This window comes from Lissotriton helveticus, chromosome 9 (genome assembly GCF_964261635.1).
Source record: "Lissotriton helveticus chromosome 9, aLisHel1.1, whole genome shotgun sequence".
Lineage (NCBI taxonomy): Eukaryota > Metazoa > Chordata > Amphibia > Caudata > Salamandridae > Lissotriton > Lissotriton helveticus.
The window spans coordinates 496,180,986-496,198,198 of record NC_136070.1 but is presented as its reverse complement, the minus strand read 5'-3'; the positions used below and the strand labels follow the sequence as shown (position 1 = coordinate 496,198,198).

The 17,213-nt window shown below is 41.2% G+C and overlaps 1 protein-coding gene across 1 annotated transcript in view; it reads left to right on the top strand.

Annotated features, from left to right (window-relative positions):
* The window catches only part of PRKCH (protein kinase C eta), a 667,780-nt gene that overhangs the window by 376,740 nt on the left and 273,827 nt on the right, over positions 1-17,213 (top strand). The window contains exon 5 of the mRNA XM_078660335.1: positions 7,064-7,149. Coding sequence (XP_078516461.1) covers positions 7,064-7,149 — 86 coding nt within the window. The remainder of the gene's footprint in view (positions 1-7,063; positions 7,150-17,213) is intronic.

Genomic DNA, 17,213 nt, shown 5'->3' with positions numbered 1-17,213 from the left:
CTCAGCCCATATCTTCAACAGGCGCTCTCAACCTGGCCAGATACTCAAGCATTCCATTACATCACCAAGCACTCCAGCATTCCACTACATCACATTCATACTGGCTGAGCAGCAAGGACTTGGAACACTGTGGAGGATGCCTAAAGTTGCAACAGACCTTCTACTGCCTTTAATTCCAAAGAAGCAGGCATTCCCTAACCACCATTTCCAGGTGAGTTAGGGTCATATATAGGAACAACTGGGACAATAGTACTGGTACTGTAAGTGCATTCGGAAGCTGCAAAGCCAAATTGTATTACCATTTCCTGAGGTTACAGTTTGCATCCCTCCAATCGATATGACCCCTACAACTCTAGGACTAGGAGCAACTAGTGCCCAAGAACTGCCGGAGCTGTCAGTAATATTCACATTTTGCCCACTTTCCATTTGCGTCTGATTATATGGAGGTGGATGCTCAACTAACAATCCATCCAGAAGGCTGTTGCTTACATCACCATCACTGTTTGAAGCTCCTTCCTTCTTCTTTTCCCTTCTCTTTCTCTCAGCCTCATTTTCATTGCTCATAATAGCAGAGTACAATCTTGCTCCCTCAATCATGTCTATTCTCCATCTCTTTTGGTGGTCACCCCACCTCACATCCGTGTAGGCATGCATCGTTTGTTATTCTCAAATTAAAGGTCTTATAGTGGGGAAAGATCAATGCATCTTCTTTCTCTTTGGTCTTGTGCCAATTTTTAAGCCAAATTGTAGTATGCAGCCCTACTTTTGTCCCCATTTTATGTGCTTTCATATCCTCCGGTGGCGCTTCCTTGCCAATTCTAGTAGGCACCCCTACATTCCCTCATATCATATCTCTTAATGCTTTAAAATGTCTAATTTTCAATCTCTTATTTCAAAAATTTTGCTCAAATTCATATTAAACTCATTTTAAGTTTTGTAAGTTTTGTGACAATATGATCACCAATAACAGTACAGCATCCAAGAAACGATTTCAACCAATCCCAGCATGGCGTTACACCAACCAACCTATGCCACTGCTGCACCTCTTGATGTCACTCTCACTCCTCACAGCAGTTCGCCCTCCCTCACAATCTTTCCCACACTCTCTCTCTCTCGTTCACTTCTGCTTAAACTAAAAAACTAACAATTGTCTGCTCCACTAAAAGAAATGATAGAATCATTCACACATCTACAGTTGAAACCTCGACCAGCAGGGAATCATCCAAATCAGTATAGTTTATGTTCTGTGCACAAAGGTCTACCACAGCAATTATGACTCTATCATGCATAGAAAAGTTCCCTGTCTCAACTGGGCCATCAACGACGTCTCATGACAAACCCCACAAAACCTTAGCAGACAATTATAACACTGTGTCTTCTTCACCTGATATATCCCGGGATCTTAGGTCACATCGGACCTGATAACAACTTCAACTTCAACAATGTCAACTTAATACCACTTTCACACAAGTCTCACAACATCTCCGCCAGGCATTACGCAATCAGTACTGTATCGCAAGCTAAGCATAAATTTCACACACACATCCCTACTAGTACTCACTCCTCCCTCACCACCATTTCAACGCATGCCACTGAAACTCTGTTCGCCACTCTTTGATCTTTGATTCTGAATTAAGGGCGCTAATATTGGGGTCTAGATTCTGTAGGACAAGTTTTAATTCCTTTCACTTCACTAACTAACCGTCCGATATGCTACCAATTGTTTAAGTCTAGGCCCATTTACACAATTTATCTCCAGAGGTGATACATCTTTCTAGTAGAGTGAGCGGTGAAAGGAATCAAATTACTGGTTATCATTTCAATACAGTGCAACCAATGTGGCTGCACATTGATCCACTCAACTCTTTAATATGAGTTTAGTAGGTTTAAATATAGGTTCATAATCAAGTCAATGTAGATCATTCTCAATAAAATCTTACACAATTACAAAAAGATCAGAGTAAGTCCAAATCACCTTAAGAGATGTACCCTATATAGTACAAAGCAAATGACTAACTCTAACAAATTGTCGCATGTAATTAGGAAGAAAAAAGGAAGGTTATTGCATCATATGATTCTCTTTAACAAGCATGAGTAACCTAAGTTTCCCTACACTACCCTAATGAGGACAACCCTAAATTTGAGCATTAGTAATGATTTCATCGAATAAGGAAAAATAAAGATGTCAGCCATCAGACTTCAGTAGAAAAACTCTGATAATAGGTCGAGTAGGCTAAAGCAATGCAAGAAGTAGCATAAGTCTGCTCCCTAAGGAAACCCAAGATCGACTCTTTCCTTAACTAGACACAGCACATATATCATTTGCCATGGATGTGACAGTCTCATGTGGCTCCTCCTTGGGAAATTTCCAAAACTCTTGTACAACTGGATACCTTTTCTCTGCCGGATAACACATTATCTCTTCTCGTCCTTGGCCATTCCTTTCCCATGAGAACTCCTCTCCTCTCATGTTACCGTGATTGCCTCAGCCGACTTCTCCTTCCCATGCTCTGGTATCTACTTACACAAAACTCATTTATTCTAAATAATGAGGCTTATCAACACCTGCAAAAGCAACAACTTAGCAACATACATTCCATACTTGAAGGTTAAGCATGAATTTCAAATCAGAATGTGAGCAGCGACTAAACTAATTTCTTCTTGAGGCCTAGCTCTGCTAAGTTAACGTGCACAGGGTTACAGATTAGGTGCACCTTTCTACTCATAAAATAAATGCAACTGCTTAAGGCATGAATAAATGCAATGAATCATCAATGCCTTGGTGTAAATGCATTTGCGCAGGATTAATGAAAATTACATGTATAAACATCAAGCATTAGTTATGTACATCCTAATTAAATATTCCGCAATACGACTTTTCAAGTTATTCTTCCTCTGTCACATTAATACATAAATTGGCACGCAGCATTACTAATCACATTCTAAAGGCATGTTTCAAGCACAATCCCTTTAGTATGAACTGCTCCACTCCCTTTAGTACATTAGTTACGAGAGAGTATATTTGAGTGCGGACTATGCATGAATATGATGCACTCCTACATTATCTCCAGATGAGATTGAGTCTACATTTCATCCTATTTCAGTATTACCACTATTAATGGCATATAAATCTGTGTGTGTTCTGAAAATATGCGATTGAGTGGTTCTCTCTGATATATGTTTGACACCCTTCCTACAAATAGTTAATAAACTTCCAGGTTAAACACAACTTCACACTACCCTCATTCAGTCCTAATGTTCCTGTGCCCTTTAGTACTTGTTGCCCTGGATTTACAAATGAAGATCACAACTACAAATATCAGCATCCAAAGAAAAAAATAGGACTGTATGATCTACTCCTTGATAAATCATTGGCCATTTGCTTGAATTCCTAGATCTCCCTCCAAGATTTGGCAATGATCAGGTAAACCGTGTGCCAAGCTTATCACCTGAATCTTTGTGCATTATTTCAAGTGAGATCAAAAAATGAGAAATGTCTGGGTCACACTGGATAAGACAGGAGAGAATCAAAATTTGGTTTTCTGATTTTTTTTAATTAAAGGCGCACATTGGATTGAAGTTACAATGTAGCTTCTCTCAATAGTCTTTTTTTAATTTCATTTTTATTGAGAAGGTATACAAAATACAAATAAGGAATGAATAAAATTCATAATACAGTATTAAAACTCATTACCCAAGGATTTTGTCATAAAAAAACAAATCAAAACTTTTTCTAGTGCTTCACAGTACAATTGATTAACGACCACAAAACAGTGCTAGTGCATACAAGTTTGCGTGCCTATATATCCTAGCACCCAAATCCAAACATTCATTTGACTGTTATTTCTTAACTACTCTACAATCTTTCAAAAAAGGGCACATCCCATTTTGACCTAATGTCATGAATATGGGGAAAAGGACACAGGTGGTAATTTACTCATAGACATATAATCCGTTATATTCACACTCACCCAGCTTAAAGGGCTTGCAAACGTACTGCCAAATAGCTTTATACTTTCTAAGACTCCCTACTCTCCTCGCATATACGCCAGTCAATGGGCTTGTGACCTAGTCTTCCTGTGTAAATGTTGGCAGATAATAAGGCAGGGAGGAATCACGCTTTGGGAGAAGCGATGTTACAGAAACAACAAGAGACAGAGAGAGAAAAAGGACAGAGAAAGAGAGCACCAGGAAATAGTAAGCTTCAGATCATTTATTCGACAGCATGTTTTGATAGGGATAACTTTGTTAAGTGTGTTTTGGTTTTGCTGTGTGTTTTAGTAATGCCTCGCCAGTTCCTAGTTACCAACTTCATTGTGTAGAGCAGCAAACAAAAAAAGCAGGTCTACCTTCTTCTATCAGAGCTAAACTCATAGTAATATTGTTAACAAAGACAACTGCTCATCAGAAAAAAGAAATATTTGTGTATGTGTACAACAATGGATCAATTAAGGCTTCACTTGTTAAACACTGGAGTTTTCAGTTTTGCTATAAAAATCAAAAATCAAATAAAAACAAAATGCATCAGACTGTGGCATGAAGAATATGTTTTAATTTTATAATACAGATAATGTTGCATTTTGCTTGGATGCTCATAGTGTGCACTGCACAATTTTGTAAGCCAACCTCCTAGCCCAATGTTATTTCTCAGAAATTCCCAAAACGAAACAAGTGGTTCTCAAAATCGCTGTTGAGATGATACATTTATTTTTTTACTCTTTCGGCAATCTACAAAGCAACCAAAATAAAATTGCAGTCATCCGGATTTCAATGAGATGCTGTCTTGTTCACAGCTGTATCCAGAGACAATTATGATTCTATTTTTCTGACTGTTTTCCACCCTATTGGCTGTTAGACGATGGGTTGTCATCCTTACCGAAATTAGAATTAATGAGGAGAGCTGGAGACAGGGTTAAACAATCCTCTGAAATAGTACCTCTGTATAATGAAATATGAATGTACCAAGGTCAAAGAATCCTCTAGTGTTGTTGTTCATGATCAACTTAAAGGTACAATAATTTTGTGGCGTAAGAGGAGAAATAATCAGACATGTTTAATGCAAGTCCTGAGCATCTTGCTGCTGACTCCAATCCATTACCGCATTAGATGCAATCAGTCTTCAGGTATAGTCTTAGGTGTCTTACTAAATGAGGTTACAAGATTGTTTATGGTGAGTGTGAGCAACTAGATAGGTGCAAAATGTGTGGGGGGGCAGCTGGGTCAACCATGGGATTTTCAACTAGGCAGTGGGAAAACTATGTGTAAAGGCCCCAAAAACCTACTGCTAGTCCAATGATTGATTTGCAATTGATAGCAGTGGTGAGGAATTTGCCACACTCAGCTGCAGCATTCTCCTCCTTATAAAGTATAGATCTAATAAAGATATGGACTGTTAAGACAAAACAGTGCATTAACATTTAATTATATAATGGTATCAAAAGTGAGTCTTTGTAATATGGCAAAATAATATATCATAGTTGCCAGAGAAAGATGGTTGCACACTAATAGAATGATGGCCATGTTGACTACTAAGGAGTTTCCTGACTATTATGAAGATTTGTTTTGTCCTTTTCTTGGCTCCCTTTATCCTCCCACAGATATTCCCAACATGGTCTTCTAAGTGTCCCTGATCTTGGGTGGGAAAGTTGATATGTTCTTATATGGTAGGCCTGGTATTGCATTCAGTTTTATATTTAATCTCAAAACAGCTATTTGTAATTATATAATGTCTTCATGGTTATCACAAATGCCACTGCATTCAGAGACGGTCAATAAGTCTGTCCTACCAACTGACACAAACATATACATTCGCATTACCTTATCTATCAACCTGCCATGAAATGTAGAATTCGAGTTTGCTGTATTACTGCAACCACCTGCAATAATTTTTTTTTGCTTTTGTATATTTCATTGTAGCTACTCCTGGAATGATGTGTTGATATAGCTTACCAGTATGAACTGGTCTAGGCTATGGATGCACACTCCTATAGTGATGGCAGTGGGTGGGTGGCCTTAAAAAGGAATACCAGTGATGCTTCACAGAAACATTAAAGTGATCACAGAGTAAATATTGTGACACTGTGCAACCTGTTACCTTTACAAAGAAAATATCTTATTTTCAGATATTTTACCAAAGTTGTTCTAATAGTCTCAGTCAGTTCTCAGATAAAACAATGTTTACCCTTCAACTTCAAACAATTGTTCATGCTAACCATTAGGGTGCCAGCATAATGAATATGGATTAGAAACAAGGGTACTTTTGAGCAATTCTTTATGAAAAGTGGACCGGAAAATGTGTGTGTGTTGAAGGACTATAATTAAAGTCCTAGGTGTAGTAGCTACAGAAATAACGATAATCCTTGTAAATTTCCTTTATCCCATAGAGTGATTTGTGGCGGCTATACTCACACCATGCATGTGATGTACCTTGTTATCTACACCCATGAATTAAGAGAAAGCACTACTTTAGATATAATATGTTGAGTAGCTCAAGATATACTTTTTGCCTCATCAGCTGGTACTCAATGGATTCAAAAGTGCTGATTTAGTAATCATATTGACTTTCTAACATCTTTTGCTGTCTTGTTTCTTTTCAAAATTATGTTCATATTGTTTAGAATTGATGTTTCTTATATAAAATGTAAGAGCCAAGTGAAATATCTATCACAAAATGTCACCAATCTACAGCATTTATATGTTAAATCTGCAGTCATAAGTATGTTTTGGGCCTGAATGATTTGCAGTGCCTCAAAGCCAGCAATTCACTGGTTCACACCCAATCAAACCAAAGAATAAATAAATAAATGGCTAATGCTGCTCTCCAGTCTCGCCCACTTCAGTTTCATATTATGATGGCTTTTGGGATTTAGGAGTATTCTTCCACTAATAAATATTTTCCTTTCATACTGTGTTTATTATTTTTGGAGATAATTCTATGGCTATAAAACGACTGCCACCCATTTTTCTATTGTATGTATTCATAGTTACATTATTGAACAACTCTTCAAGGACCTTGAATGTATTCCTCTACGTATAATTAATGGGTGCTCTTTCTTTTCCCTAGTATGTACCTGCGTTGTGCACAAGCGCTGCCATCAGCTGATAGTTACAGCCTGTACCTGCAGTACACCGAAGGAGAAAGGCTCTAAGGTACATTAATATAGTGATATTATTGTTTTGATACCAGGATTTCTGGGTGCTTTCTTTTGGTGTGTAGAGTAAAAATCTAACTTGTGAGTTCCTCCATTATGCTATCATTAATTGTTTGAACAGTTAATTTGTCTGGTAGAGAAGGCGATAGATATGTTTAATGTGCATAGCGAAGTATGTTATATGGCCAAAACTGAGAGCCTTATTGAAAATTGTGCTGTAATCAATCAACATATTTTAGAAGTCTATTGGTTTTTCCAATTGATTTCTCAGTATTACTAAAAGATTTCACTCATCATTGTGCCTGTACGTTTAATGCACAAAATCACTTCTTAAACTGAGAAGACCTCATTCAAATGAGAGTAATTAGGCTCTATATTTCATGTTTGTATTGAAACTCAGTAAATAGAACAGTAATCTTTATGCTACCTTAGTTAATTCAATGTTTATGCTATGTAAATTTGAGTTGCTGACTTTGCTATAATATGTGAGAGCCTGCAATCCCTGGTTTAAAAGCCTGCCCCTAATTTCATTTTTATTTTCGGCTTGTCACATCTCTAGTCATCAGTATTGAGAAAATGGCAGAGCTGCTCAAATGTTATAATGTATTACAGTTGAGTTGTGACATCAAAGGCCAATTGTCATAGCTAGCAGCCAAGGTGAAAGATGTTGTGTTTGTGCTCACTCATGACATTCCGGAGAACTCTTGGGGTTCTGAGTTCTTCGAATGTCAGAGCGAGAACAGAGCAAGGGCAGTTAGGAAGAAGACGTGAACTTTGAAGCTCCGTGTGGTGAGGTGCTGTCCAGGTTTGAGTCAGAATAAATAAATTCATCTCTGCGTGGTGTTTACTTAAGAATTTGGCGATGAGTGACAGTGGAACCCAGCGTTGGAGCCACCCACTGTGTCGAGGATGTTGCATGTGGGGCGGAAGATAAAACTTAGTGGCCATCGTTTTCGCAAGTACTTTACTATTTTAAGTATGTGGGTATGGTGTAAAGAACCTGCCACCTTTTGATTACAAACTTTAGCACCTCACCTGGGGTTTTCTTATGTGGAGCAACCATTTTTGGGCACAGGGGGGAAACCCGTGCATGAGCTTGTTTGCATGCCTGCCTCTTTATTCACTGTCTTTATCATAGTGACGTGAGGTTGCGAGAGAGGGACGTGCGTACTTTGAGCAACCTAAAGTCAGCATTCCTGCCAAGTCGCACCGGCCATCTGGGATTGAGCAGAGTTCGATCAAGAGGCTCATCTGGCACATGGTGACAAACACAGTTATGAAAAAAGGGTGTCACAAGTTCTGCATAGTGTTTGGCCATACTAGATCGGGCCAAAGACAGTTGAGAAAGCATTACCGTGACACGCCCACCTACCGGGCGATAATAGATGCGTGTTACCTTTAAAGTTCAACATAGGGGTAATAAAATCTACAGTGACATGCACACTTAAACAATCACATATTCACTTGAATTGGTGACAGTAATACCGACAAGGCAGAACATTTGTATAGTGAAACATTCTCCAGTTTTTTTTTCTTTCTTTCCTTTCTTTTCTTCCTGGTGACATTTCCACAATCTTTCAACATGGTTACAATTAATCTTCCCACACCGCAGCCCTTTATGGTAAAGGATGATGGCATCAATAATTTGAAATGGGAAGAGTAAAAGACTATTTCATCAATTACATTGACACCTTTGAAAGTAATGAAATGACACCTTAAAAGAAGAAGAAAATATTCTACATTGCCTTGGGCCCAGAGGTCTTAGAGTGTACAATCGTATAAAGAAAAAAATAAAACGTATTATGGTGCCAAATAGAACATTTTAACACGTGTTGGCAGTTTTAGAGGCATATTTCACCCCTACAGTTTGCAAGCCTATTGACAGATATTTTTTTTACCATCAGAGGAAGGGTCGTAATGAGAAGATTGAGGATTATGTAGCTGTGTTACGGAAATTAGCCTTATCTTGCAAATTTGAGTATAGAGGGAGTATAGAGGATGAATTAGTGCGTGACCGGTAGACAGTGTTAACAACGCAGTCATCACATCGCAGTTCATTTACACCACGGTCTTTACAATGACTGCATTGTTAGAACGTGATGCCTTTACAACACAAGTCATTACATCGACTTGCTGTAGGGGACGCTCTAACATAAGGAATAATATAATTTACTATTCCATCACCTTCCCTAATGTTGAGCAGGCTGGAATTGCAATAATAAGGTATTCTATTCCTAAGTCCAGCGCGCCCCCTACAGCAAGTCGATCTAATGACTTGCATTATAAAGGTATTGCGTTCTAACTACGCGGTCATTGTAACAACAGCGTTGTAAAGGAACGCAATGTGATAGCATGCGTAGTAACATGCTATATTTGCGTGACCTGGTGATCATGCACGGTGATTATCCTAATTTGCAAGATAAATTGTGGGTCCATAGCGAATTCAGATTACAAGAAGTCACATCTATTATTAGCAAAGCGGAATTTACATCTAGGTGGGCCAGACCTGTAGTGTCCACCTGTAAAAAAGAGGGAGGTGATGACATGGTTATAATTATTAAGAAAAGAGGTTACCAAAAGAGAAACCAGTAATATGTTTAGAAGGATGAAAAGTATGTAGGGAAACAAAATGTCAGGTCAAAGGTGTCTGATTTAAAAAGGAAACAGTGTTACAGGTATGGAAGCATTTCTCATTTAGCAAATGATAAAGGTGTCCTGTGTTGAATTAGAAGTGTGCTAAGTGTGGAGTAACTGGGCATTATGCTCACGTGTGATCTAAATCAGTCAAGTGTGTTGGGGAAGAATGTGATCAAGAGGAAGAAAAATCTGATTCTGACACAGATAATCCCCAAGTTCTTTGCATATACAAGGGTGAGAAGGGAGTTGAGGGAGCGAGCAGGAATAAACCCACTGTGCAAGATATTTGCGGGTGGTGTTAAGGTGACTTTAGTAGCTGATTCTGGCTCACCTTACAGCATCATCAACGAGGATACATGGATGAATTTATTCCGTAACAAACTGGGCTTTGATTTGGATAAACCAGACATTCATCCTGTGAGTTTCACGAGTGAATCTATAAATGTGTTGGGTTACCGGCAGTTGTTATTCGAATTTAAAGGGAGAGCAACTTAATGTAATTTTGATGTGTCACTTTCAGGTCCATGTGGCCTGGGATGGTGGGATCAAGGAGAACTAGGTATTTAACTTGATCCTAATAGTTCTGATCCTGTTGTAAGTGTAAATGATCAAAGGGTGGTAAACAGTAATATTGTAAAGATGTTTCCAACAGTCCTTACCGGGACGGTAGGTGAACTGAAAGGATTCGCTCATAAAATTATTTTAAAGAAGGATGCCCGGCCTTGTGTACATAAAGTGAGGAACATTCCTGTGAATGTTTAGGATGATGTGATCAAAGAATTATATACGTTGGTTGATAGTGGGGTGATTGAAGAAAAGTGGAGTTGTCGGATTGGGTTTCACCCTTTGTCGTAGCGAGGAAGGCCAATGGCGTATCCATTTATGTGTGGATCTAAGGGAACATTTTTTGTAGACATGTTTCCTTTATTTAGGATTGGTGAGTTGCTGTCAGTCACTAAAGGGATGGAGTGGTTACTAAGATTGATTTAAAAGTCAGCATACCACCAAGTTCCTTTACAGAGCAGTTGCAAACATCTTACCGCTTTTAGTACACCGGGTTCCCTTTGGGTTGGCCTTGGCTGCTGCTATGTTCCTATGTTTGATGTTCCAACCTTTTAAAGGTAAGAAAAATGTCATCTTTTTTTCAGAATGACGTTTTGGTCATGGGAAGTAATGAGAAAGAACACAATGAGATTTTGGTTGATGCGTTCAAAACTTTGGAACATTACGGATTAACAACCGAGGTGTCCAAATGCAAATTTGCTAGTAACACCGTTACATACTTGGCCATGAAATTAGTTCTAAAGGTATCAGCACAAAAACTGAGGTAATTAATGCAATAAGAGAGGCCCTAGTGCCACAGAACAAGGACGTTCTGAAGTCCTTTTTAGGATTAGACCAATTTTACTCTAAATTTGTGTGCAAGTCTCATGAGAAGATGTATCCCATTCACCAGTTATTAAAGAAAGGTTGCAAGTTTGTCTTGACAAAGGAATGCCAGTGTAGTCTGGGGACTGTTAAAAAGATATTTGCTCTGTTCCTGCCCTTCAAGGATTCGAACCTAAACTTAGGAGTGTTATTACCACAGATGCAAGTGGAAAGGGATTAGGTGCAGTTCTTTCTCAGGTACAAGAGGACGACCCAGAGACTATTGTCGCTTTTGCGTCAAGTGCACTCACTCCAACAGAGGAGAAGTACTCCGTCATTGAAAGAGAGTCCTTGGGGGTGTATGCGGATTAAAACATTTTAGGCAGTTTGTTTGGAGCACCAAATTCATGTTAGGAACAGATCACAAATCTCCAACCAAAGTCCTCACATAACAAGGGTTAAGTATTTGTGCGCCCTAGGATATTTAGATTGTCAATGTAGCTTTTGGATTACATTTATAAAGTGCAATATGTCCCAGGGGTATGCAATAGAATAGCTGATTTCTTAAGGAGATTACCCTTACCTGTGTTTAAGGAATTTAAAAGCGAATGGGACGATTGTTTGGTTGTGACAATTTTTAGTGAGGAATTTCAATGTGTTGGTCATGATGAATGGAATTGCTACCATTAGACAGGATGAAGAATTGTGTACTGTGATGAAACACATGTGTGAAGGGTTGTCGGAGAAACATCAGTTAGGGATCTTATTTCTTTCTGGGAAGTGAAGGATGAGCTCTCTGTTGAGGATAATTTGTTGCTGAGAGGGGGTAAACTTATTCCTCCCAAGGAATTTAGAGATAAGGTGATGGAGTTGTGTCATGAAGCCACCTCGGCATCGTGAAAACAAAGAGCCGAGTGAAACAATCATACTGGTGGCCAGGGGTACACAGGGTGATTGAAAAAATGGTGAGAGAGTGTGTTAAATGTTGTAATTCAGACAAAATCATGGTCACGTTTAAACCACCTATGCATCCCATTATTGTTCCCAATATCCCCAGGGAGAGAGTGGGCATTGATAATTTTGGTACGGTGCAGGACATAAATGGGGTGCAGAAATACATACTGGTGCAAGTGGATCACTTTTCCAAGTGGCCAGAATTTAGGGTGGTCCAGAAGGCAGATTCTGAATCCGTATTCAGATTTACAGAGGAGTTGTTTTCCATTGAAGTATTACCCAGAGTATTGGTCTCTGACAATGGTGGCCAATTCATTGCAGATAGAAAATACTGGCACTAATCATAGGACTACTTCTCTGTATCATCCCAAAGTAAATGGGAATGTGGAACATTTTACCAGAGTCATAAAAGGGATAATTAAGTTATCCATCAGTAACAGGCTGGATTGTGAAGTGGAGCTCAGGGAAATAGTGTGTGCGTACAGGGTCACAAAGTGTGAAGTCGCAGGACATAGTAGTCCTTTTGAGTTGATGAGGGGTAGGTCCCCTCGCACCAAGGACAACACGGGGTGGTTGGAGAATACAAGAACTGTCAGATGATCACCCAGAAAGGTAAAGGAACACTTGTAATCAAAACAAGTGGGGTATAAACTCAGGTATGATCAATTGCACTGTGCCGGGAAAGTAAACTTAAGGGTCAGGGACATGGTTAAAGTGAAAAGGGGGAGATTGGTGTGTAAGGGTGAAAGTAGATACTCAACACCTCTGAAAGTGATGAAGATATTGTGTAATACTGATTTGCTTAGTGATGGAGAAGTTTGGCATGCAAAAAGATTTTCTTTATTCAGAGGGTCCTCAGATTCGTGTTCCAGAGGAAAGGTTTCTGGGTCAACTAATGGGAGCAGGTATGATTGGGTTGATGATGTGGCCGTTACGGTCAGGTTAGGAGGAGATTCTCCATCCATATCTTTAATGCAAAGTTCAATAAGTGTAGAAGGGTCATCTGAGGGAGTAAACCTTATAAGGGAAACCAGTGAGAAAGAAGTTGACCAGAAGGCTACTAGATAGGGGAGAATGAGTGTTAAGCCTAAGCATTTGAATGATTATATAATGACCGTATGTATATAATTTTCTTAAGTACAGTGTCCTCACGAAGTGACTGTATTCTTTATGGCAATGTTAGCAAATAATGTTGTTGGTTTCCTTGTTAAGTTTATTTTGTGTGAATTTGTATCCTATTTGGTCACTAATACATACTGTAGTTTATAGTTATATTTATAACTGTGTTATTAAGGGGAAGTGTTGTGATGGTGCTCGCTCATGACATTCCTGACAACTCGTGGGAGTTCTTCGAATGTCATGGCAAGAACAGTGCAAGGGCGGTTAAGAATAAGACGTGAATTGTGAAGCTCCGTGTGATGAGGTGCTTCCAGGTCGAAGTCAGAATAAACTTCTTGGACAAATTCATCTCTGGGTGGTTTTTACTTAAGAAAAGGCAGGTCACAGATCGCTATTAGAGCTGCAGTTTAAACAACAAAAATTAGAAAGGTTTTTTCATTCTTGTTAGAAATTGGGTTACTGGTTGGGTGGGGTGTAAGCCCCAGTCAAGCAGCAACCACAATCCTAGTCAGGGTAAGGCACAAGCAAACTCCAAATTAACATGTGCTCATCACCTGGTAGATTGGCAGAAAGCAGTCAGACGTAACTTGAAGGCAATGTGTAAAGTATTTGTGCAACACTTCAAACAGTAAAACAGTGAAAAACACTCAAAAAGATCCCACACCAGGTTTAGTAAAACAAAGTAATTTATTATAAATAAATCAAGCCCAAACGACAAAAATCCTAACAGTAAAACCAAAGATATTGAATTTTAAAGTTTTAAAGGAAAATAGCGTCAAAAAGCAAAAAGCTCCAACACGGGATTTCTGGTCACACCAGACTGGGACCTTGCCACAAGTTCATGCTGACTGTGATGGAGCGTGGGCCGGCTACAGGGACGTAGTTAGGCCCACTGAGCACAGTACCTTAAATTCTGGTTGCAGAGTGTTGCTTGGATCCGAGGTGAAGAAGCATTGGGTAGCCGAAGCGCAGCGTCATTTCCAAGATGCAGTGAGGCTGCGGTGCGAGGTTCCATTACGTAGAGTATCCCATTAATGGGGCTTGCGATGCCAAGGCTAGGCATCGAGGATGCAACGTGCAACTGGTGATGCATCAGTTCCGAAGAGCTGCAAAGCTGCGATGTGAAGGCTGGCGTTGTCCTCAAACTGTCATCGACAAGAGATGCGGGGACCTGGGTTGTGCCTTCACTAATGCATCGGTGCCAAGGATTGCAAGGTCAATGCGGATCTTCTGAGCTGGGTCCAATCCACCCAGCAGCAGTGATGCACTGGTTTAGATCAAGGATATGTGTCGGTTTGACTTGAGGATGTGCCACTCAGCAGAGCAGATGCATCAGTTCCCCTGGTAAGCTCCTTAGGTCCACTTCCAAGGGTCCAGGAGTGGGGTAGCACCACTTGGCAGGGTAGACTCACAGGTGGCAGGGTAGACTCACAGGTGGCAGAGTCCAGGTGCAGATGCAAGGATGTTGGATGCCTGTAATGTATCTGAGGCTTCAGATCAGGAACAGGAGGCCAGCCAGCTAGCCTTTGGAGCCACTCGGGGTTCTGGGTTCAATACTTCTTACCCAGACAAAAGGGCAGCAGGTCAGCACAGCAAAGCAGGAGTCCAGCAGACTAGCAGTCTAGCAGTGTGGCACTCCTTTTATCTGCACAGCATTTCATCTTCCTGGCAGAGTATCCACACGTCCAGAAGTGTACTGGAGTGGTGGTGTCTGAGGTCTTTCTTTTATACACAGTTGTGCATTTGAAGTGGAGATAAACCTCTAAATGCATGCCTTTAAGTGTGCAGATACCCTGCAGCCCTGGATCCAGACTATCTACAGGGGGTATGCAGCTCTTTGTGTGGGGACATGACACTGCCTGTTCAACTGTAAGTGAGACTGGGCCCAGCTCCTCCCTCCCATCCTATTAGGATAGCCCACTCAGTCACACCTAAGCTCCCATTGTGTGTCGCTGTCCAGGTACATACACAAAGCCCAATTGCCAACTACATCCCATCATTTGATCAGTGACAGGCTGCAGGCACCAAATGGCTAAGGCAAGAAAATAGCAGCTTTCTAAAAGTGGCATTTTCTGAAGTTCACGATGGGGAACGCTATCGACCCCACAGAAAGATGGGCACACTTTAGTGCAGCTCAGCCGGCAAGTAATAACTATTTGCCCATAATCTGGCAATCCAGCTTTGTGACCCTCTCAACTGCAGAGAAATAGGCAGTAAACATCAGTCCTTACACCGGTTTATTTCCTGCCATGGAAGCAGCTTGATGATGTATGTTGGCTGTGATCCTGCCCCGAGTGAACTGAGGGAAGGCCTGTATATTGTGAGAAGAAAGTGGAGAGTACAGTGAGTCTGGCTGCCGCGCTGTGAAAATGTTTAAATCAGAGGCTGAGCCGCGGTGGCCCACAGAGACTGGTGATGCAGGTGATTGGCTCTGTAAGCTCCTGCATCAGCGGCGCTGTGGATCCTTTCTGGGCCCGGCTCTAGTGCATGGTTAACAGAGAGCTGATTGGTTTGAGGCTGCCCAGAGTGTAAGTCTGCCACGTCTGCTGTGAAAAGACCTGTGCAGCATGTGGACAAGCCGGAGCCTGTGTTCAGGGAAGAGCCCTGGCACGATGGCACCCATACAGGGACTGGTGGGGCAGGCGGTCGACTCTGTGGCTTATACCGGGGCTGGCGGTGGTTGCCTTGACCCTTCCTCACCCCCCCACCAGAGAAGACAGAGATGCAGGCAACTGCATTTGGTGTACCTTGAGGAGGGGACCGAGCCGCTGCAGCCCAAATTGACTGGTGAGGCTGGCAATTCGCCCTGTGTAATCTTGTATCCACAGCACTGCAGGTGCATTTTGGGCCCGACTCTGCCAGTTTTTATTGCGGTCACCCTGTGCGCAGACCGTGCCAAGATCTAGCTGGGGCACCTAATGCACTGCTCGCTGCAGTGGTCCTTGGTATGGTCCCTGGGGGCCGCCCAGCATGGTAGGGCCCGGCAGAGGGCCTGGCGGTATGCCAACCTGCACGCTGGGGACATTAACAGCACATAAGAAGACAGCAGGCAAATGCCTGTCCTGGCCAGAACCTCGCCGGGAGGTTGAGTTGGGGGGGACTGTTTGTTTAGCCATAGAACAGCTCTGACTATTTTGACGGTGTCTTTAGTATGCTTCCCACTACGCCACAGTACTGCTACCGCATGTAATGTTGTTGCACTTATGTATCACACATTACGCTTGAAGCAACCATTTCAACGCACCCCATATCTGCTAAGTTGACGGACATGCCCTGAAGCAACAATTCACTGCTTACATGAAAGGTGTGAGGATTCAACAACCGTGGAAAATACTGCAGGTGCTGGTCTTTCTGGATCGCCATAGCATCCAGGTGGCATTTCTGCAAGAAATGCATTTAACGTGATATACTGAACATCTCATTGGTGCCCATTGGTCTGCACATAGGGTGGCATCCTCATACTCCTCCCATTCTAGAGACGTCATAATTCCAGTTAAAAAAGGGATTTCATTTCACCTCATTCACACCCTGTCAGATGACCAGGGCTGATATGTAATAGTGCAGGGCATCCTCTTCGGCACCCCTTTTACAAAACCTATGGACCGACCATAGTTGACAGTGATCTCTAGGAGACGTTCTAGAATACACTCCTCAGATTACACATGACTACCATTGTATGGGATGGGGACCGTAATACTTACATTGACCCCCCATATTTGACCTGTCGGCCTCCACAGGAAAATGGACTTGTGGACTTCTGGTGAATCTGTTAATCCTGCTCGGAGGAAGGCCACTTTTACCTTCTGGGTGCATGACTTCTGGACCTGTCTGAACTACTGGCTAGCAACCTGGGACGTATGTAATTGGGTATCAGACATTTCACACCTGCCTAGTATTGTAGAACCCTACACATACTCCAACACAATTCCTATGACATTTTCATGCAATGGCCCTTTTGGACTCAGTGTTCAGGGAAGAGCTGCA